Source organism: Gallinula chloropus (assembly GCF_964237585.1).
Source record: "Gallinula chloropus genome assembly, chromosome: 3".
In the NCBI taxonomy this organism is placed as follows: Eukaryota; Metazoa; Chordata; class Aves; order Gruiformes; family Rallidae; genus Gallinula; species Gallinula chloropus.
Window position 1 is genome coordinate 94441442 of NC_140087.1, and position 24534 is coordinate 94465975.

Consider the following 24534-nt stretch of genomic DNA (forward strand, 5'->3'; position numbering starts at 1 on the left):
TGATACTATATGCTTAAGTAATATTCTGATGACTCTATTTGTTCTGCTGTGCTAAATATCACAGCTATCCTTAGTTCTCAGTTGTTTGCAGGCAGGTGATTGGTTCTAGGCACAAAGTATTCAACGTGTTCTATATTTGGAATGCCAAAAAACCCAACCAAAAACCAAGAAGACAATTATTTAACATGAACATTAATGCATTTGTTCAAAAACATGGGGTTTTATGGGTGTGGGTGTTGTTTTTTTTTTTTCCACTGCTGGATCTGCTAGCGCTTTGATGTCCGACTGAGCCAAACACATAGTTTCTCCTATGGTATATCTCTTTGGAGTTTGAGTAGACACAAGGTAAACACCAAGTGACAATCCTGAAAGTAGCGTAGAAGACTGGGGAAAAAAAGCTGATGCAGACATCTTGTTTGAATGACAAAAATCTACGTAGAATCCAGAAGTAGTCAGAAACATGAAGGAGAGAAATTTTTGTCTCATTTGTTCAGACCATACAGATCATTATGCAGAGGTCACTTACATAGCCTTCTGAATGGGTGTGCATTGTGTTCAATTTTTGTGTCAGATTTTCTAAATGTCTCAGTAATCTATCTGTTTAGGTTTGTATTTCTTGCGCCACAAGAACTTCAAGAGTTGCCACATGCCATTTACTACTTCATATTACTAATGATGATACACAATTTAATTACATTTACTTGGTGGTCTTTTGTTGCCTATGGTGGAAGGAGCAGATCAGGAAAGATCTCCTTTGCTCACCTAGAGCAAAAGTACCTTCCATTGTTAGGACTCTACCTGAAGTGTAGATTTTTTTTTTTCTATAATCAGTGCTATCTCTGCATACTGGGTGAAGAGCTTTGAGGTCGATTGACAGAACTACTGTTGCTAAACTTTCCAAATTTAACAAATGTCTCACCAGCAGAGGCTGTTACCTGCTTGCAGGTGATAGCTTTTATTTTTACAGTGCAGTGTTCTTTTTCCTTTCTTATTTCTCAAAGAGAACTTGTCTCAAAATCACTGTAGTAAAACACCATTACCTGTAAGTCTCAGAAAATAGCAGAGCAATACTAAACATAAAAAAGGCGTTGAGCTAATTTCCATATCGTCTAGGCCTTTCACACTGAAATCTAGTAGAGAGGAAGAGATTTCCAAGGGGAATAACGCTGAAGGCACAAGTTTCCGTAGGTGCAGCAATAAACCTAGTACTGCCAGATTTGTCATCAAAGACTGACATTAAATTAAGATGGAGCAGGAAAAGCAAACAGGCATCTAGGGACATGGAGGTCTTTTGTTCAGGAATCCTTCAAAGATGGAGAGTCTTCCAGATTGCCGATTTATTCAACATCTGGCTCTAACAGATTTGTAACATCAACTTCTTGGACACAGCATGACAACTGATTCCCTTTGATTCTTGAAAGAATAAAGTAATACTTCTTTTTTCTTTACCAAAGCAAATCAGTACTATCCAAGATAACAGAGGTAGATTCTTTACTTACTGTTCACTGTAGCATTGATTTTCTGATGCTGTGTTTTCACAAATGAAGGTATTTCTTCATGGCAGATTCAATTTTTGGAGAAATGTTGCCTGTTAAAAGGGATGCAAATTATGTATTTTTGTATTTCTGGATGGAGTCTGGAGTTACCTTGTTGCTGTTGTACTGATGGTTTTTTGTTCCAGCGTGGGATGAAGAAGGGATAGGCAAAGAACGCAGCTCTTGGTGTTAGTGACAGCAGATGGTAAGATAAAAAGGAATGTATGTCCTTTTCCCTTTGCATTTTCTCAGGAACAGAAGGAAATCAAAAGCACGTTACTCAAGAGAGCAACTTCACATGCCAGAATGCATAGACACCCTATATGGGGATCTGCAGTAACTCAAGAAATTAACACTGCTAGTTATTTAGACAAATGTTTCTTTCACTGTACTCTGCATTGTATGCAAACTTGTTAAAGTACATTCCAAAATTTTCTGAGAGTCCCTTCTGATGCAAGTTGTAGAGTTTAGGAGAAGGAAATGTATTTCTTTCTTAAAGGGATGATTTGGTATTTTTTAAAACTTTTTGATAATTTCTTCTAAAAATCTTGAACATGGTAAGCAGTTCTTTCTAGCCTCCTAGATAATAACCCAAACGGTAAAACAAAAGTAAAAAAAGTACTCCCAAACCATGAAAACCTTTATTTGGTAATTTTTAATGATTTCCTGTGACATCTAAAATGGGAGTTTTGGAGGGTAAGACTGATAGGATGGCAGTACACCATCTTCTGTGTGGTCATGGTCTATGAACAAGACTTGATATCATACCATATTGTATTTTCTGTTTCCAAGCCTGAGTGACTTTAATACTAAAAATAATAGTACAGTTTTACTTATTTTGTTGTCTTCCTCAATTAAAAGTATTCAACAGAAAACAATTTAATTTCATCTGGTTTTGTAGATAGGAGGATTTGCTGCAAAATCCTTCTTGAGATAAATATGCAAATAGTTTGTTCTGAAAAGGAACTGGGTGTACCTCATCCTTGTGTCGCAGTAATCTGAAGGTTGCATCCAGTCTGATGTAAGATATCTCTTGTATTCTGATTTAGGAAAATGGAAGAAGAAAAAAAGCTGCATTAGAAATTGTGAGTTGAAAGTTGCAATACCCTTAGTAGGAACTAAAATTCTGTTTACCAGAAATGGGTGCATTGCAGCTGAACTAGGGCTTAAAGTAAAAACTGAAATACAACTCACCATCTCACTGAGCTGAATTTTACCTGGTGATTTTGTGAACTAATTGCTTCAAATAGAAGATTATGGAAGAAGTATCTGGAAACAAGCAAAACCAACTTTGTGTATTTGTTCCTCTAAAACATTTTTTTCTTTCCATCATGTCCCTGAATATAAAGAATATTAGGAATAAATTTTAGTTACTGCTACCAAAAGGAAGAACGTGAGCAGAGGATAATGGGAGCAAAAGTATGCGGAATAGAGAAAATACATACTCAACAGTGAGGAAAAGGACAAGGATAAAAAGGCTGGAGCAATTAAAATAGAACGGAATGAAAACTACCTAACCCTTCTGAATTTTTCCTGTATGCATTGAACATGCAAAAGGCACTTACACTCTAAGAGTAGCAGAAATGTAGTATTTTTATATCTCTTCCCAGCTATGTACCTGCCAAATCCTTTTCTCTAGTTTTAGGTCAATATACGCTTACATTTCCAGCTATAAGAGCAAGACAGAGAGATTCAACATACTCACTTTTTTATTTACAGGCATTGTACTTTATGTTTTCTATATAAAAGGGTTAATCCTTCTGATTTATAATTCAGAAATCTAAAAATAGGGAAAGATCTATCAGTCTGGTTTTGGAATGAGAAAATACAAATCTCTTAACATGAACATCCAGAATATATTCTAAAAGTGCAGGTCTAACTTTAAAAAAAGTACAGATAAAACAGTCCCTGTGGAGCTGTTGTGGATGAAAAGTGCTTGACACAGTTATGACTTAGTCAATGCAAAATTTAGTAATAATTTGAGGTAAATAAAAGTTTAAATTTTAACTCTGTTTAATGATTGACTAATTTCAAATACACTATTGGAACAGTGACTTAAAATACAGATTCAAAGATGACAAGATAGGTACTAACTTTGCAGAAGGTATCTTAAAGTATATGGATAGCATATGGCATAAAATACTTCAATTTTCATTGGTCTGTGGTAAGTGGATCCATTGTTTACTCGCTCCCCAGTTTGTATGTCTCATGGCATTGCTTGGAGTTGAGCTATCAAGTGAGAATTATCCCAACCATGTTAATCTTTTAATTATACTTCATTTCCATGTAAAGGTAGAAAGATTTAGGTATGCCTTGCTTTGTGGTGTTCCATTACTTCCATTATATTTTAGTAATCCATGGTTCCCAGGGTCTTGCACTTGGGATGTTGTGAATATACTCACTCATTATACTCACTCATTAATAGATAAAGGGAGAAGGAGGAAGGGTCATATAGCCACCATCTCTGTCATCAGTGATTGACATCTCTGTCCCATTGCCTGTCATGTAGATTTAGGTATTTCTTCAATAGTCTATTGGCTTGTTCGACTATACCATTACATTGTGTATAATAGGATGTGTGACATACCCATTTGATCCCTTCTTGTTTTGCCCATTCTTGTTCTTCATTGCTAGCAAAGTGTGAGCCATTATCACTCTGGATGGAGTCATGTACAGGTAAATTTCAAAACCATGGGGAGAATCCTCGAGTAGTACTGTTGTCCATTAGTTTTCTGACATTTGGTAGCTGTTTGATCACTAATGCCTTCATGTGCTGTCCTGGGTTAGGTTAGGATGGAGTCAATTTTCGCAAGAAGCCAGCACAGGTGAGCTGAGCTGGCCATGGTGGTTTTCCATACCGTGTGACATCATGGTCCCCATAAAAGAGTCTAGTCATGGAGGGGTGGGTCTGACTGGGTTGGGGATGGTTTGAGTGCAGATGGAGTATTGCGCTGGTCATCAGGTTAGTAAAGTGCTTTGTGTTATCATGGTGTATTTTGTCATGAGCTGTTGTTCCCCTCTCCCTGGCTATGTCAGTAACAGTCCATAGCCCAACTCCACTGGTTGCTTTTGTCCATCTCTCCTCCCCAGAGAGGGGCGAGTGAGTGGTGCTCAGCTGCCACCTGGGGCTGAACTCAGACATACACAATGGTATTCCAACCTGGAACACCAGAGGTTCCTTTGCAGTGGTATGTAAGCTACATGTCCTTGGCAGAAGTTCTTTGTACTTTCTTTCATTAGTAGAGCATGAATTGCTGAAATGTCAGGCTTCCAGTGCTCAGCAATATTCACATTCCTAGTGAATTAACGGACAAACACTAGCAATGTATGGTTCCTTTTGGATACTAGCAGTGGCTCTTGGGATCAATAGCTTAAATTCATTCAGTGCTCTCACTTTGCTATTTTTCAGTAGATAATACACAAAGCATCAGCTGGTAAAATTGCATAAATTGTTTGGAAAAATAATATACTAAAAATAATAGTTTTACAGATAGTGTAGGAAACATGCTGACTTGCATAATATTCAACAAACTTCATACAGTGTATGGACAGAGAAGAAGGAGGAAAGTTGTTTGAGGCAATTTAACCATATATCTTAGGACATACTTAGTGTAGATTTTACTGTAGTGTTCTTTTGTAGATTAATTTGATTTCTGAGGTGTAATGGCAGCAAGGTCCACTGCATTTACAGTTCACGTACTGTATTATTAGTCATTGTACTACTACATGGACTTTGCATTACATGATGCAAACTTCTCAGATGCTTAGGCACACAATAAAGAGTTTATCCATGTGTATCTGTTATCACCTGGCACTGTGGCCCACGTACTTTATCCATGGTTTCATAGCCACTTCAGATTCAACTTGAAAGGCTGCAGGTGATGCATATACTTATTAAACAGCATCTACATCTCTGTTAAATTGAGAAATTGTAGATGTATGTATCATAAAGGTAACAGTTTTGTTGTCCTTAATTTCAGCTTCCCATCATTATTCTAACAGCTGATAAAGGCAGGTGGAATTTCTTTTAGAATTTAATTGTGAAATTTGATACCTGTCAATTTACTTTGTGAAAGACAGATTGCTTTTTACTCATGTATTGATTAGTCCTTTGGAGAAAGATGAGAGAGGAAGAGGTGGTATTTCTTCCTGTGTGGCCACTTTAGTGCTATACACGTTTACAAAGTTTGGAAAGATATTTATCATTTGGTTATGGCAGATGTAAGTGTATTGAAGAATCAAATCCACTGGATAATGCATGAGCTTCCTGAGTATTTCTTCCTCTGTTCAATCTTTTTATGCCCTGAGCTATTTCATCAAAATCAAGCTATTGTTTATTTCAGTGCTAATGCAACTTCCCACTGTCAGATTGACAGCACAAGGAGCTGGACTTCTTTATAGCTTGGAATTTGCATCAGCCAGTTCCCTCACAATACTAGGGTGCATCTCAATTCCCATAAACTTAGGTACATTCAGGTGATCTCAAACCTGACCTTCTAGGATAGGAAAGACTTCATTCCCCCGGTTGCCTGCTATGGGATTCAGAGGTTTGAGAGATATGAGAAGAGAGAAAAATGTTGAAAACAGGCAAAAATTTGTTGAGTATCTCAGCCTTCTCTCAGTCAGCTGTCACTAGTTCTCTTTATCACAGAAGTACAATTTCATTAATCTTCCTTTTCTGGCCAATGTACCTGTAAAAACCTTTCATATTCTTATCCCATGCCAAATTCAGCTTCAAATATGCCTTAGTTTTCCTAATCTTATCTGTACACATCAGGGCAGCATCCTGTATTCTTCTCAGGATATAGGTCCCTAGTACCATTGCATGTGCATTTCCTTCTTACACTTGAGTTTGTGCAGGAGGGCTGTAGTAAGCCATGCTGGTCTCTTGCCTTCCTTGCTTAATGTCTTACATGTGGAAATCAGGAGCTGCTATGCTCTAAGAATAACGTACCTTGAAAAGCTGCCAGCTCTGCTTAGCTCCTTTGTCCCTGAAGGCAGTTTTATAGGGGATCCCATCTGCTAATTCCTTAAATGACTAAAAGTTTGGTCACCTAAAGTTCAGGGCACTGACTTGTCAGCTGGGCCATATCCCTCAAAATTGTGAATTGCATCAGGGCATGAGCACTGCAGTCCACATTGACACTAACCTTGACCTCTCTGATTAGTTCATCTGTGTCACACTTGATTGCTTACAAACGGCAAGCTCTAGGAAAAAAATGTAGAGAAGGAATAACGTAGATAAAACCAAAGTAGAGAAGGAAGTGGTAGTAAAGAGAGGCTCAGATGAATTCAGGGAAGAGGAAGGGAAGCACAGGTGGAAATTTGAGAACATCTAAGAGGGACATACAAGAGTGGAGTACTAGTAGCACCAGAGGAATGTCAGAGATAAACCTACAACTGGGGTTTTGTAGGTGAAAGCTGGTGGAGTATGTGAAGTGAGCCAGGTAGCTATTTGAGGAAGAGAGTGCATTAAGCTTTCAGAGAATAAAAGAAAAAAATATGTTTGTGGGAGGAAAAATATTTTAAGCTTCTGCAGTGACTGGAAGTGTATGTCTGGAGTTTCTTAGTGTGTGTTGGTGCTCTGAATTCGAAGCTGTACGTGTATTGAAAGTGAGTTCTCATTTTACTACTTCAAATTGTCTGAACACCTTTAGCTTGCAAGAAACTAATTTGTCACTTTGGCACTGTGGCTTTTCAGGCTGTTAGTTGATGTGACTGAATGCACTAGGCAACATAACCTCTTCCAGTAGAAATGGACCATTGTTGTGTGCAGCTAATACTGTTTAGCCTGACGTAAACATCACTCTATGTTTTGCAGTTTCTCATGAAGTTTCAAGCTGAATGATGAGCATAGTGTATGTGAGGGTTTAGTTTACGATTCCTTTTGCTTTGCCTGAACCACTAAGGTAAAACCAGTTGTCATGCATCTTGAATATTGCCGCTTTTTGTTTTTTCTGTAGAAACCCCTGTGGTAAAGGCAAGTGCTTGGACTTATTTTCTGAAGCATTGGTATAAAATACGAAGGGTTGAAAAGACCATTTTCTTCTTCTTTCCTGCTTTAAGATGTCTGAAAGCAAAAAATGGCTGTGAAATTTGTTCTGCTCAGATATAATCATCTGCATTACTAGTAATGCATTTGTCAAGTTTTGGCATTTTTCCTGAGCCTCTTGCTGAGCTAGATTGGAGTAAACCCACCAGTAGGCTTTTCTAATTGATAGAATGTCACTTCAGGACTCTTTAAGATTCAGAGTAGATTGCAGTTCTGGTTGGCATGCTGAAAAAAAAATTGCTTTAGCATAGGGCAGCTCATGGAAATGCATATAAATAACTGATGGAAGGGAGTGAAAGTGATAGAGACAGACTCTTGTCATTTGGAATCCAGTGACAGAAAAACAGGTAGTGAGCAAAAGCTGAAATAATGTGAAATTCAACTTTTGGGATTAAGAAAACAGAGGTTGCCCAGAAAGGTTGTGGATTCACCATCTTCGGAGATACTTTGAACCAGACTGACTCAGACTTGACAAACCTTTAGTTGACCCTGGTTTTGAGCAGGGGAGGCTCCATGAGCCTGACACTTTTTCCAGCTTCAACTGTTCAGGGATTCTTAGGACTCTTGCCTGCTAGTTGATGCTTTAAAACCTGTTAAGGTAGAGCATAACACAGGTGATACCAGTATATTTCACTGCAATGTAAGAAATAAAAAAGGGGTTTTCAAACATCTGAGAAACAAATAATTTAGTATTTTAACTCATCATCTAGACGTGGAGGAACTTAAAACATTAATTTTTGTTTTTAGGGTACCATTCATGACTGTAGCTTGCAATTTTTAGCTTTGACTTGAATGTTTAAGCAGGTAGTAAAGTGTGATACCAAGGGTATAATTTATATTGTACGTATTCATTACCCTCTCCTTATATTTGTGTCTCTGTGAAAGGCTCTTAAATCTGGAGAGATTTATGGAAAGTCAACACATAGTACTTACACAAGTTGATCTGCTTGTGTTGGAGGAATTTCACACATGTCACAATCCAAGAACCTTGAGGGTTTTATATTACTAAAGTGAAAAAAATTAAGATAAGTTGTCATGCGTGATTTGATTTATTTTTAGTATCAAAGGAAATACTTGGATTCTGGAGGAAGGGAATTTATTAAAAGTAAGAATTTTTACATCAACCTAAATCTTCTGTTTCTCTCATTGCATGTGCTAGTGTAATCTTCCTCTTTTTGAAGATGTTATAAATTATTCTACTGCTTAATTGAAGCTTTTATTATTATAAATTATCACTTCAACAGCCTGTCAGGGTTTGTTTTTTTTTTAAATCATCTTATTTTTGCATCTTCTCCCCATGGCCCCCAAAAAAGTTTTTCTCACAGCTTATTCTAGAGTATATAACAGAAAAAGTAGGATATGACTATTGATCATTCTGATGGGGTTTCACATTTCTGTTTGTAAAAGTTGGAGGGGGGAACTATGCAGGTAGGGAATGAAGGGATAAAAGGCTAGTTAATTGTGTAATGTAGCTCAAATATTTTCATAGCTGACTGGAAATATATACCTTATATAGGGATTTAATTTTTTGGAATTTTGTAACTTTTTCATAGATGCCAAAATTCTTGTTAGAAAGGCCTTGTAAAAGCTTCAGTTTCAGAATTTAAAACTATGTGTGAATAAAAAGAATTTTTCTTTTTTCTTCAGAGAAAACTTAAAATATGTTTTTCAGTTAATTTTGTTTCTGGAAAATTCTTTCTTAAATTTTATGAGTTTAGAGATGATGAAATATTTCAGATACTAAAAATCAGTCTTTTTAGTTCATATCATTTAGGTTTATGCAACTTTTTTTACTAAATACACATCTTTTAGACTTACACATTTCTGAATGTTTCTAGTGAATAGAACAGAAAAATCTAGAGGAAGTAGCAAACTCATGCTTAAAGACATTTTTTATTAATATACCAGTATATATATATATACATATATATATATACCTTCTTTTTATAAAATTTGGCATTATTTAAATGCAAATATTGGCAAATAAGGTAAAAAAAGAGCTTATATAACTTCTTAACTAGCTAGGAATAAACAGAGTTGCATATTTTGCTGTGCTATGGAGAGTTTTTATCTTAGTTTATAAGTTGGAAGAAGAACAAATTGTGCAATGACCACCTTACCTTTTGTGTGGTCTCATAAAAGCATGTGTTACTTTTTTTTACTTTCTTCTTTTGCTTGAGAATCCTAGAAATCATCTTGATCTTTCTAACATGGTGAATGATATGGTCATTTTGGGGGAAAAAAGAAAAGGTTGTTTGGGTTTTTGCCATTTGATAGGTAGTTCACAAGAATGTCACTTGTAGTCTGTAATTGGTAATCCATATTTTAAGAACAGTTCTGTGCTTTTAATACACCAAACAACTCCTTACCTTGTTTAAATAATAGTTCTCATTAAGAAAATGTCTTGAGTCTTAAAGCTGGGCCTCACGATTGACACTCTATATTTTTTTGCATTTAATGGGGGCGCCAGCAACTTCTTAATAGTATAGATAAGAGTACAATAAAACAATGTTATTAATTGTGTTTTTTGCATTAATATTGGCCTTTGTATCTCAGTTGGTAGCTGGCATGAAGCCAGGGTACGACTGGGTAGTTCTGTAGTCTATTTTATGTCTGATGGAGATCACTGAAACATAGCAAGTATGTTCCCTGTGGCCATACAGAGTAGTTTTGATAACTCAAAGGCAGTTATGAAACTCGTTAGGGAAAATAAAAGAACAGAACATACTTTATGTTTGTTTCTCTTCACCTCAGTCCCACCTCTAACACTTAAGAATTGAAACCCTTCCTCCTAATTTGCAGGGCTCTCTGTTTAATGAACTTTCCAAGCTACAAATGGAGTAATGATGAAACAGAACTGAAGTCAAGAAAAAAAATGAGCAGCTGTAAAACAATTAACATCTAAAATATTTGTTCTCATCTGTTCGGATATAGTACTCTACTATGTCTAGCATCAGTGATTTGAAGATGCTTAATTTGTAATAGGGGCTCGTACTTCTGTAGATTGACTAGTTAGGAGAAAAGTAACCCAGTACTGAGTAATGGGTGCACTGTTACTCAGTGTTACTCACTGGCTATACAAAAACAGCGCTACTACTCTTCATCAAAAAATGTATTTTTGTTGCTGTAATTGATAAATGACTCCTGAAATAAGATTTTTGTTGTACTTGGTTTAAGAATGCCCAGATGCATTTTGGTAGTGACAACTATTTGTCTTCCCAGTACCCTGATTTTTTAATCCTTATTCCTAAAATACACAGGGGTTTCTAATGATCAAGTTCCTTAGTAATATCCACTCCACTTCATGTGAGATGGAAATTACAGCCCATGAACCAATAACACAGAGCATAAAAAATTTCAGACGAGACACTGTGCTTGTTTAAAGGGGCCAAGTTTGCCTTTTGTGTGGCAAGCAATACCTGTGCTTTACAGAATAGAGATACCTAGTTGATTCTTCATTGAAAGACATGTTTTGGTTTTTTAAGAACAATTCCTTTTAGCAAATCAGAATTATCAAGCTGTATTTGAATGGTTTAAAGCTTGAAATCAATATAAATCTAAATAGGTAAGAGCTGGTATAGTTAATCTTTCATATTTTCCTGCAAAATAGTTACAAATATATGTTGAATTTAATTCTTGAGTGAAAGTAAGAACGTGTACCTTTTAAAGCACATGGAGCATTCTTTTATTTCAGCTAGTGGGGAAATTTTCCTTCAAACTTTGAAATTATTAGCAAATTACTGTTTCTGAAATTTTAGAACCTTAGCTTCATATTCATGTCAGATATAAAACCCACATGTTTATCTAATTAATGAAGATAGAATCTTTAAAGTCAGATGTAATACAGATTTTGGTCCAAATTTTCTCTTCTGTGCTGTCAATAACAACTCCTCACAAAAGCATACAAAAAAAAAAAAGGGAGGAATAGCATCATGAAAAGAGGCTGCTTCCGTCATTTATTGTGCCTTTTGACCTCCTAACTTACTTCTTAAATAAATGTAGAGAATGCTACCTTGTGCATTTCATCCCAAACACTGATGTACCTACTCAGTAGTTTCACAGGTATGAAAATAGGTCTTTCTAATCCTAAAGGTTGATGAAACTTACATTCCACATTTGATAATTTGTAGCATTGCTTTCAGCCTAAAGAAGATCTGCAGATCCGTCAGCATTAAGTAAACCAAGTGGTTCTCACAAGTGGTTTAGATTAAGTCATTTTGCTTTTCCTCAAATAAACTATGGGAGAACCTGACTCCAGCTATTATTCATAGCTCAGGCTGTGATTTGGTTGGTGAGAAAAGGTAGTGCACAGAAGGAGTCTTGATTATTATAATGATTTATTTTTTTTTTTCTTTCAATATTTGAAACTGATTGGGTTACATTGTTAATTTTCATTCTTCCACCATGTTTACTTTCCCCCACCCTGGCCCCAGATGCTCCTGTACAGCAGGGTGGACAGGGCCAGACTGCAGCGAAGACATAAATGAGTGCGACTCTGAACCGTGCTTGAATGGAGCCACCTGTTACGAGTCTGTTAAGCAGGGGCAGTTTGTGTGTATCTGTCCTCCGTTCTATACTGGTGACTTCTGCCATCAGCGCTTCAGCCCCTGTGAGCTGCCCTATAATCCATGCATAAACAATTCAACCTGCCTGGCACAAGCTGATGGGAATCCAATGTGTGTTTGCAAAACAGGTAAGAACTGATATAGTTAATCTTTTCTGTTGTGTGTTGTGCTGCAGAAAAGTTGCAAATGTATGTTGAATTTAGTGCTAGCTTTGGTGAAAGTAACAATATATGCCTTTCAAAGCACAACCTCCCCCCCATGAATTAAAGCAGTTCTATCAGTTATGTTAAAAGACTGGTAACATAGCTGTTTTTCAGCCTACTATTAATTTATTATATTATAGTACTTATTAAATCTATGACTGTTTAGATTCCAGCACTCAAAAGTTACTATTTCTGAATCAATTGTTACAACAACGTAGGGATAGACGTGCATCTGGCCAGCAGAGCTGACAGGCTAAATTGACAAAACAGGCAGAAATAGACAAAATATATGTAAATTCTTAAAAAAATGCAAAAATTGGAACAAGTTGGAAATGGTTCCTCTTCCTTCTGAGCTGTCAGGAAGGCCTGGCATATCAGGGAACTAATCTTCCCCTGCTTAATGAATAGAGAGGATTTCTCTCTGTATGCATTAACAGGCACTGACAGCTTTCCTGGGCCATGGCTTAAAAGAAGTGATCTCATCTTCCTCAATGTACAAGAACTGCTAAGGTGGAACGGAGCAACAATTTTAATGGTGCAGAGCATTACTATACAATTCTGCATAGGAATTGAGAATAGATTAATTAAAAGTGCAGAGAAAATGGAGGTAGGGGGAATACAATTACTGAACTTTGAATTTAGAAACCATTATTTTGATACCTGCAAATAGTAGTGGTGTCCTGGGGGCCAAGGATAATGAATATATTCATTTCAGTGGTACACCACTATAGTACTACTCAATGTTTACTGGGCTGCTGGAGATAATTTGTAGAAGTCAGCAGTACTTAGAGGTTGGGGTTTTTTACTATTAAGGTAAGGGTTACACAAGTTGCTATGTTTGAAAAAAACCCCAATGAAACCCGCACTTGGGGAGGTTTGCAAGTTGCTTACAGAAGCACCTTTTAGAAAAACTTCTTTATAAAATCAGCTTTGATACTATGTATTGATTTTGAAATCTTCCAGAAGTTATCTGCAGAGAGACATGTAGTTCAAGTCTTAACATTCCTCAGAAGAGTTGTCTTTACAAACACTTTTGTGCAGAGTTTCTCAAGAATCCAAAAAACTTGCAGCCAAGACTCTTAGGGAGCTTTGGCGGAATCTTCAAGGATTTTTGAAGCTTGCTGCTAGGAATCTTCAGGGAGCTAGCAAGGGAGCTATGTGAACCAGCAGTATGCATTGTTATCAGATCTTGGAAACTGGAGGATATCTCAGTATTGAAAAGGGGTAAAAGGCATAATTCATGAAATGAGTTAATAATTCATGCTAGGAAAAAATGTAGCCATTCAGGATCCTTAAAGAAAAGGAGACATAGTAAAATAGAAAATTTTAATTGAAAGCAGTTCATAGAAATCTATTTCTACAGTTGCCATCTTTTTTATTCTCCTATTTTTGTCTGCCGTGTGTCTCCCTTTCACTCCCAGTAAATCTTGTCATGTGTACAGATGTGATCACAAAAGGCAATTGCACTGACATAGTTCAGTTACATCAAAAGACCTGACTCAGTACTGAATGGCACTGCTACTACTTGCCAGTAGTAAACAGTCATTAGGAGGTATGAATCTGGTTTAACAAGAGTCACAAAATGTAAGTGTGCTTACCAAATTCTAAAGAATATCATGGTACCTGTATGAGATACGGTATTCTAATAGGACCACAAGTCATGCTTTGGACTGTGTTACTTTTTAGAAGAAAAAGAGATTATCCACTGACTACAGTGAGCTGGGACTGAGATGCCATACTGGTTGATAGGAGTGTAAATTAGGCATTGGCCTAGGGCAGAATTATTACAGGAAATTTGTAGAGAAATAATGAATTCATGATTAGTAGTAGTAAGCAAAACTACCCATCTTTGTTCTTGTACGTGTGTTAGTTACAGTTGTCTTTTTGATTTAAAGATTTTTTTAAAATTTCTTTTTGAATTGTCAGCCCTAGCTATAGGTGTTTTCTTCCTACAGAGAGATGGATTATAACATTTGTAATGCAAAAGTGGGCTCTTAACTATGTAGATTTTGGAACGAGTTTAGATTGACCACACAAGCAGGTTAAACAGTTTAAAAAATGGTGATCTCTCCAGTTGTATGCTGGTATGTTCATGGTTAAAAGAATGTTGTAGGGTCAGCCATTATTGCAAGAGTTCAGGAATCACTGCAGTACACAGACTTTCCTGAGAAGTGTACAGAAAACACCTCTTCTTGCACACTTTGCCAGTAATTGATAAACAAGGATTGGGTGAAGGCAATTCGGAGGAGATGGCTTTTTGAGCTATTGGCTATATACCCAGCATTGAATGCTGCTGTTAGTTTCTCCTGAAATGCTATGTGCTAAATGCAAATGAAATGTAGGAAAGGACAATTTAGGGCAAACAGTAGAATATTTTTATTGCTTAATTTATCAACATGTTTTCCAGTTCTTAAAAAATTCCATTCTTGGAATTAATCTGTATAAACAAAAATTTAGTGTAACAGAAGAGAAAGTTAGGAAACATGACCAGAGCTATAGAATATAAATAATCTTGAAATATTTGTAGCTGGGGAATGTTCATAAATTCTTCAGAAAGTCTACATGCAAAAATCCTAAGAGCAATTCAGCTGCATACATAAGTCAAGTAGAGGGTGAATAAGGTGAAGGATAAGTATTAAGGACCGTGCCCTTGTAGATGATGCCAAGCACAGAAGTGTTAGTTTCAAAAAGTCAACCCAAAGCAAAGACAAGATAGTTCGATTAAAAAGCGGTGCAGCTTTCTCAGAACAGCTGTGTTCCAAGAAAGAAAAAAATGTTGGAAAAAGTATGTTAGAAATGAAGGAAAACTATGAGAGGACATGCAACCTACAGTGTACAAGATCAGTTCTCTGGCTTGGACTGTTGAATAGCAGGCCTAATAATGATGAAATGGAAGATTAAAGGTAACAGTTATGGTGAAATGTGAGACCTGAGGAAATAAAAACACACAAATATTCCAGAGAATTAACAAGACAAAAAAATATTTGGCCAACATAAACTTGGCCAGAAAATACATAGTGTTTTCTATTGAAATATGGTTTTAAAAGTGATTTATTCTATTGCAGGAATTATTAGCAGATAAATACCTTGGAGCTAAAGTAAGTATGAGGCACATATGAGTTGTTTTTGACTCAAAGACAGGAAGGAAAGGACAAGGTTGTGGAATTCAGAAGCAGTTTAGAATTCCTGTTTCTTCCGATAGGTGGAAATTAATCTCTATCTTTAAAAGATTTTGTAGTTCTTCTCTTGATGCTACAAGGCAATTCCTGAAGTGCTCTTTTATTACAGTTTTTTCCAGGACTTTCTGAGCCTTGTGACCCGACTACTGTCAATAATTCTTTCCTGTGACACCTGTTTTTAATACCCTTTAGCCAAGCATGCTGATGATTATTTTTGTTTGATCTATAGCATTATTCAGCTAGAAGTCTCAATTTAGGTTAAAGATTTTTCAGTCCATGTCTGAAATAAAACTAACTGAAAATTATCATAATGCACAAAATGTATAATATGAAGCAGAACAGATGCTGGAGAACTGAAGTTATGTGAATTAGAGATTGCCATTGTCAGATATTGGAGCCCTTCAGTGCCAGTTTCTTTTTCCAGACATGTGCACACCTAATTCATGAAGGGAAGTAGTCTTTTTACCATGTTGAACTTTTCATACACCTTTGATTTCAGTAGGTAACATACCTACCTATGTTATACAGAATAACCTAAATACCTGTAATAATGATCATAGGGCTATTACGATATCTCCACAGCTTCAAACATTGGCTCATAAATGGCTCGCAGTACAGAGGCAAATACAATCCATGATACTGTGCTGACGAATCAAACAGTAGACATCTCACAGGGAAGGAATCCTATTAGTCTTCTGTATCACTTGCAGAGGTAGATTGTATAATACTTCTCCACAGTGGAATAAGGAGATGGAAATGACCATAACTCTTAACAGCAGTGGGTAGCTTTTACACAACATAAGCTACCATGTCACAAATCACACAAGTCCCATAGACAGAATTAAGATACCCAGTGGCTGTTTCCCTTATTTCAGGGAAACAGGAGTGATAGGATCGGTCCCATCTTAAGTAACAGCATTTAATGCTTCATCCATTGAGAGCAAAACTACACAAAATGCTGGAATTTCTCTAAACTAAAATGACTTCATCATTCTGCCGGCATTTAATTTGCAAGTAAATTTGAGCTTGTCACACCCAACAGTGCTAATGATGTGTTTGAGAAAACAAGGCCTTGAGATTAGATTAGCTGCTTTAGCAGCTGCTTTTTATTTTTTTCCTCTGTAGAACACAGGTATTTTTAGATATATTATTAAAGTCACTTCCATGCCACCTGAACTGTACAGAAATAAAGGTAAATTGTCTAACATAAAGAATTGTGATTTTTATTTGTTTTTCATCTCTGTTAATTTCTGAAAGTCTTGAAATTTCTGTTACTTTGAAAACTTGTAACTTTCCTGCAATAAGTTTTATTTCCTCAAAAAATCCTATACATGTTCTCTAAGATAAGTAATGTTTTAAATGAAGCACAATCTCCCTCTGGTTTAAAAAAACCCAACAGTATAATCAGCAATACCAGTGTGATTCTATTTTCATCTTCAGTTACCCTAATGTGGCAAGAAATATGCTGTAAAATATGTTTCACAAAAATGGTTTGTTTGCCAGACTTTACAATTCCAGCTGTCTAGCATTCGTATTGACCAGCAGGGTTAAAAAACCCAAACCACTACCTTTTTCTTGAACTCAATATTGGAAATTTTGAGCAGGTATCTAATGGAGTTCTCTATTCCTAAGTTACATTTGTGCTTCTCCATTGATTAGATGCATCTCTTCATTTAGAAGTTCAGAATGGTTTGAACTGAGTTCAGAAAAACTTCAGGTTTTCCACATAAAAAGCAGTAAAGTCCAAAACTGAATTTTAAATGTCAGTCATGTTTGACATCTGGAAAACTACCTTGTAACATACATGGTCAAAGAGCTACATCAAATCATTTACATCTGCTATTGATTTAAAGTTTGGATCTTAAATTTGACTAGTTTGCTGTAGCAAAGGCAGCAAGAAGCTGCATCTAAATGTGCATGTTACTTCCTTACATGTAGTACTAAAGTGTTACTACAGTAATAATACGTTACATCACCATGCATATTTTCAGGCTCTCAAGTAATGTACCACTTTACAAAACAGTTGGCTTAAAACCCACTGGTTTATAATTCAAACTGACTGACGGTATTCACAGTATAAACTATAACTCTAATGCTTAAGTTTTTTTGGTTGCTTTAAATAAATTATTTTTTACATACTGCAGATTTCTTTGTAATTGAAATATGTTTGTTTCAGTAGTACATCTGACATATTAAACATTTTAAGCTAGTTTCCTTCCCGCCACTGTCGTCTTTTCTTTCCTATTGCAACACATGAAATGATTTGGAAACATTCCTACTGTAAAAACAACAGCCATACATCAATTTTTGTTTAAGGATCCCAAACGATCACATCTGTGTGTGGCAGCAGTTTTAGCTTATACAGAACAATCTAATATATTACATTATCCTTTAAATTGTACTTGAATACCATGTAAAATACAAGAACTCTGACAGTTCATGAATTTTATTTGAAGTATATCTCATGAACTGAGGTATCTCATAGCTTCAGCAAGCACTATGTAAACAAACTATCAAGGTAATTCTTTTCTTAAACCAGTTCCTCTTAGATGTGGACATTTTAAGTATTCTTTCGGATCTGAAAATAGTTTGATTGGTGTCTCTCCAAGTATGTTCATAAAACAAACATTTTACAAATATTTTAATCCTAATACTGTAGTGTACCTTTTGAGGTTTGACCTTTCCTGTTTGTACAAGTGATGTGCGCTGAGCTACACTTTATTTTCTTAATTTACTCTGAGAATATATATCAGGAGTGAATTAAAATTAACTTATTAGCATAAGCTTTTATTGAAACACCCTTTGTACAAGCTTCATAAATATAAATGCACTACAGCAGAGGCATACAGAAGTTAGGAATGAAAGGAAGTTAAACAACGCTGCTAATGTTTTCCAGGTCCTTTTAAGCAGATTTGAGTGTTTCTGAATAACCAGTTTAGTTGAAAGCAGGTGATTTTGCTGAAGTCTTCTCCAAAAAATGTTGACAAGGTTTAACAGTTCCTTAGAAAAAGTTGCTCTTTGAGTTCAAAAGTTCTCAGTGTGGATCAAAAAGGATCCAGATAGTTCTGTAACAGTATGGCATTAAGAAAATTGAGACTTTTCTATTGAAAAGGCCTGACCTAATTTATTTCCCTTGAAAAAGGACAATATTCAATAGTAAATTGAACACATAGATTGTTTATTTCATAATGTAGTAGATGGCCACTAAAATTTTGTGATGAAAACTGTTTTTCTTCATTTGTAGGAATAATACAAAGTAGCATGCCTGCTGTATGGTTACTTATTTTATGTCTTTTCAAGGTAGCTATATTTTGCTGTGGGCTGGAAAAATGTGTACTAGTGCAATGAAAATGTATCTTAATGGTGCTTTATGTATTCACTTCAGTAGTATTTACTTCAAAAAGACCATAAAACATCCATAACCAAGTGGAGATGACAGGCAGCAGCAGAATAAGGAATGGCCTCCATTTTCCTTTTTTATGCATTTTAATCTGACAACTGTGGTTTGGTTGTGGGTCTTTCTGGTGTTTTTCTTTTTAAGATGCTTGCTCAGTCTTCATAGTAACACAAAAGAAGAAGCTATTCCATGTAAGTTCTGTTAGTATTTTAAGTTTTATTTTGTTAGTGTCACACCTGTTTCTGATTACCTTTTCAATCTAAAAACTGCCTATGTCTTTTGAGTTAGTTATTATACTACACAGTTTACATTCAGTGTACTACTTTTCATTGAGGTCCCATTTCCCCTGCCCATTGACATAGCCTTCTACTCCATAAAAAACCCCTTCATTTCAAAAATGTCAAACATTACAAATAAATGAGAAGGCACAGGTCCTGTGGTCCTGGTCTCTCACACAGGACTAGGGGCAATGGTTTTAAATGAGAGCAGGGTAGGTTTAGATTAGATATTAGGAAGAAGGTCTTTACTATGAGGGTGTTGAGACACTGCAGCAGGTTCCCCAGAGAGGTGGTGGAGGCTCCATCTCTGGGCAGATTCAAAATCAGGCTTGATGAAGCTCTGGGCAGTCTGTTCTAGTCAGAGGTGTTCCTGCTCACTGCGAGGGCATTGGACTAAATGACCTTCAAAGGTCCCTTCCAACATAACTATTGTTCTATTGGTTTGCTATGTCCTCCAATTTCTTAATCAAACCAGACTTAGAGAAACATGTTACTAACTTTCATCTGTCTGTGGCACTGGGATGGCATGTGTCAAAAGAACAACTGATTACTTGTGTGTGTCTAGCAGTAACTGCTGTCTGCAGCAATGTAATCAGGTCTAATACTGAACATTGAACTTGAAAGCCACAGCCCATTATAGTCCTTTTACCTTTTTTCCATAATCAGACTTCAGGGAAACAAAGGTTAAAGCTCAGTTGGTGTTACTAAGATGTATATTACGTTTGCTACAGATAAGAAAACTATTTTGTTCATGTTTCTGGCCTATTTTCAAAAAATAAACTAAAGAGTGAAAAATGTAACAAAGTTTCACACGTTGAGACAGCTGCTTCAAAACAGTACATGGTGACAGAGGATTATTGTCCCCTTTTATGCAATACATACAGATTTTTTTTGAAACGTGCTTCTGAAAAAAACAGTCTAACCTCTTCATTATGGTTACCTGTACTCTTACTGTGCCTCTTAAGAGTCATTCCAGGATGTGTTTCCCAGCTCCGTAGCAGTTGGTTCTGGGAAACCTTCACCAAACACTCAGGACTCAGTCAGGTCTAGCCAGGAAAGGTGTTGGAACAGAAAAGATCCCAGTAAGAAGAAAATACCAACTCCTTCAATATGGGCTGCTGATCATATGTTGGAATACCAGCAGAGATTTCTCTAGAGCTTTCCTTAAAACTCTAAGCCACTTTTTCCAGTAATGATTTTCTCTAGATAAAATTGAGCCATAGTATTCTGTGGTCTTCCATGATTTCCCCACTGTCATGAAGCACTTTGAAAACCACAAATAAAGGATGTAGCAATAAATATCATTACTATCCCAATTTCAGTATCTAAAGAAGTACTGATAACAATTTTTACTTGCTGTTTTAATAGAGAATACAGTAAATCTTTCATATTTATAATAATATACACTGAATTTCAGTGACTTTTTTTATAGTTGCCTTAATTTTTGATCTCTTAAGTTGGTCTGCTATCTGGGGTCATTGTGTTACAGCCACCACACTGCAAATAGTTCATTCATTGCAGTGGATTCATTGCTACATCAGTTGCAACATATATATTCAGTTTGTGCAAAATTCAACTAAGTGGCTATAGATTATCTGCTGTGTGTCATTTTAACACAGCTTTATTAAATAGAAAAAAGTGAATGTTGTAAGATATATTATGCTGTCTAAGAGCAAAAGTGGTATTCTTACATCACTTAATCTTACTTTAGCACTTACTCTGTGATGTTTACACAGGTAATTGTAATATATTACGGAGGTAATGTACTGTGCAGATAAGATCTTTATCGCATTTTTTTCTTCATTTAAATATTAAAACCAATTAAATGTTTTTTTAATCTACTGCCTTTTTTGAACAAATGTGGTTTCTCTAACTTCCATTATGCTCTGAAATATATTACTGAATTAGCTTTTAGGTTCTGATACTGTCCCATACTTCTGAAGAAAGCCATTTCAGCCCTTTAAAATGGGTTACATTTTCCCAGTATATTTAGCCAGCTGGTTCTCTCTGGTGCATTACTATTTATATTCTTGCTGAAGCTGAGGAACAAAATAAATTGGAGAAAATTCTTTCAAGGTTGCATTAGCTTGCTGCCCCTAAGTGAGGGAGCAGGGTGACTGACAGTATCTGAATGAGGCAGGCAGGGCTAGGCCAACAGTGGTGTCCAGGAGCAGCATAGTATGCCAGATCACCAGCCAAGTTTATGGGGAGTGGGCAGGTTTAGGGTCAAGCTAGGGAGCTAGCCTGAAGAACAAGATCAGCATCCAGATAAACAGGTAGATGTTAAACTGTGCATGTGGCTGCAACACAAGGTGGTCAGATACTGAGGGCAAAGAGACTGCTTAAATGATCTTCCAAGAGGAGGGGTAGTCTCCACTGCTGGTGCTTTCAGCTCTGAAATAGCTTCAAGGGCAGCTGAAGTTTCTCAGGCTTGCCACTTCTGTTGTCTGAGTCGATCCTGAGCGTAGACAACCAAACTGCCATGACCCTTATGTTCACATTTCATAGTAGAATTCGCTCATACACAGTTAATATAATCTGTGTTTCAGGATTTGAAGGTGCGTACTGTGAAGTTAACAGGGATGAGTGCATCTCTAATCCATGCCAGAATGAAGGTCTCTGTGTGGATGGTGTTAACAGCTACAGGTGAGGAAAGTTCTTTGAATGACACACTCACTATGATACATAGATATTTATAATCGAACCGTTCTTTTGGTATTTCGCCTGTGTTTATTGACCTTCAGTGATGTCATGACCAGAATTGTGATGTTTGTGGTAGGAGTTTTCTCATCTTGAGTCTCAGGCCTGCTTGGAGCTATTTTTCTGTTTCCTTATCATGACTGACTTCTTTTGCACTGTTTACCAGCTTCCCAATCCATGTGGTCACAAAAGGCTGTTGCCTGTAACACTGTTACCCAGCATGTCCCACCCTCACCATAGGTGTTATTTCTAGAGCTGAAGCTAAAACTTGAGAGCCAGCGGTCAGTTGGCTCCAGGGCAGGTGTCAAAACAAGTGAAAACGAGCTCAGGCCAAGGCAAGTTCTGAGCCCTTGCACAGTAGGGTCAGCACAAAGCCCGTGGCCTTCAGCTAATAGCAAAAAAATCTTAGTCTTGGGCTGCGATCACTGTACTTGTGAAGCTTGTTTAAGTACAGCACTTTGTAGCGATCAGGAAAAGAACGTCTTTACCTAATTTTTACCAATCAAAAGCTGCCACATTTTTCTGGAATCTTTTTATATTAAACAAAAAAGTATTACAGTGACATCTGTTTGGCTAGATGCTCCTGCCAACATGGCTTTTCTGGGACACTGTGTGAAGTGGAAATTAACGAATGCTTATCAAGACCCTGCAAAAACAACGGGACATGCCTGGATCTCATAAACAGGTTAGTTATTGCTAAATGAAAAGCAGTTCCCTGATTTTCTTATCTATAAAGTCTGCTTGCTGTTTTGAGGTTTGGATGGGATCTTCAGCGTATGACAGGGATTCTGTGTTAAAATGAGGTAGGCAAATGATACTGCCCCAGATAGCTGTTTCTTATATGACCTGAGAGGAAAATAGAGGAGAAACTCTCTTCAGCATAACTTCCTCTTTTCCTCCTTTTTTCTTTTTTTTTATCAAATTTGGAATAAGAGTGGAATAAGAGTGAAGTATGAGGAAAATTGATCTGCAATTAGATTGCTACATCTCTCTTCATCTTCTAACAAAGACCTTTTCTATAGTAAATGTTTACTAAAAGTTAAGTGTAAGCAAGCAAAAAATGTGTATATTGTGTTTGTTTCACAACACACTAAAGTTATTCAGAGACTTGTATCAAACGAAAATAAAACTTACAGTAAAAATATTGTAAATGACTCTTCTACTGATTTTTTAAAAACAATAACTAGTTCTGCTTGTTTCAGAAGCATGAAAATGAGAAAAGTACATTAATTATTTTACTACAGTTGATGATTAGAGACACTGGCTTGACAGCAGGACATATATATATATATATATCTTCAAAATAGTGGAATAGATCATGTTGTTTTCTGTTGACTTACCTGATTTTACCTTTCCTGAAGATTCAGCTGTAGTTGTGCACCTGGATATTATGGGTCTTTGTGTGAGATGGATGTAAATGAGTGCGAGACTTTGCCTTGCTTGCATGGAGGAAGCTGCATCAACCGGCTTGGAAGCTATCAGTGTTCCTGTCCCCCTGGATTCACAGGTATGGGCCACTCTACTACAGTGGAGAAGGCTATTCTACAGGATTTACATGTTTTTAATTTTGTAGCAATGTCCTCAACTAATTCAAGGAGGGTTATGCAGGGTCATCACCTTATTTTAGGATAAATCAATATTAAATCAAATAGAACTTTGACCCAATTCTTGCTAAGTAGCTCAAGATGTTATTTACATTAAGGTTTGATTTGTGATTTCTTTAGTCACCCCAGCTGAAACACATTAAAGAGAAATTGTGTAGTGCAAAGTAAGTAATTTTTTTCTGAATTCAGCCAAATAAAAAGTATTCCCAAAGATACAGAGTAAATTTTACAAACATAATAAAATGCTACCTTGTAATTTGAATTTGCTCAGAACCATAACACTTCAGCTTTGCTGACCTGTTGGGACTGACACTATTGCCTTTAGCATTAATTTTTAAGTGTTTTAGAGAAGTAACAGCAAAATATTTAATATATAGAGACGTAGTAAAATTTCTCTAAAATTATGTTAATTTTTTTTAATGCTCTCCATGCCATGGAAGAAGTAATTCATACTTCATGTTTTGATAAATCCAGCTTAAGCAATGTGAAAATACATCTGATTTTAGAAAAGTTCATAGATGTCTGCCTCAGTTGTATAATTTCTGCATAACATTTTCTTTCCTACCCATTCCAGCCTGTGATGAATACCATGTAATGTGTAAGATTAGAAAGGACACAATTTGCATTCACTGAATTGAGAGGAATGCAATTTCTCCACAGAGCAAAGAACAAATACAGTTTGAGGAGTATCTATATACCTGTATATCTTTCTTTCATTCACTACAAACTTTAGTCCACATCACATTCTGCTTGTGCACTGTTAAAATTATTCTTGACATTTCAGCAAGAATTAGTAAAAAAAAATTATTCTTATCTAAAACTTGAAAAGCTCCCCGTCTCATCTCAATATTTCTTCAGAAAGTCTGAGTTTTGGGTAGTATTTCTTGGGTATCACAGGGTTTGATACATTAGGCAGTGGTGCTGCAGATTTATAATTTTTATAATAGATGTTAAAAAATACTCTTCAGCTTTATGTCTCTGTAAGAATGCCCAGTTACATTCATAAAACACAAGACACCTG

General features: G+C 36.3%; 1 protein-coding gene across 1 annotated transcript in view; it reads left to right on the forward strand.

The window, feature by feature from the left end:
• The window catches only part of EYS (eyes shut homolog), a gene marked incomplete at both ends in the record, with an annotated part of 784773 nt that overhangs the window by 299332 nt on the left and 460907 nt on the right, over positions 1-24534 (forward strand). The window contains 4 exons of the mRNA XM_084261159.1: positions 12021-12280; positions 21759-21855; positions 22487-22594; positions 23271-23416. Of these exons, the coding sequence (XP_084117285.1) occupies positions 12021-12280; positions 21759-21855; positions 22487-22594; positions 23271-23416 (611 nt within the window). The remainder of the gene's footprint in view (positions 1-12020; positions 12281-21758; positions 21856-22486; positions 22595-23270; positions 23417-24534) is intronic.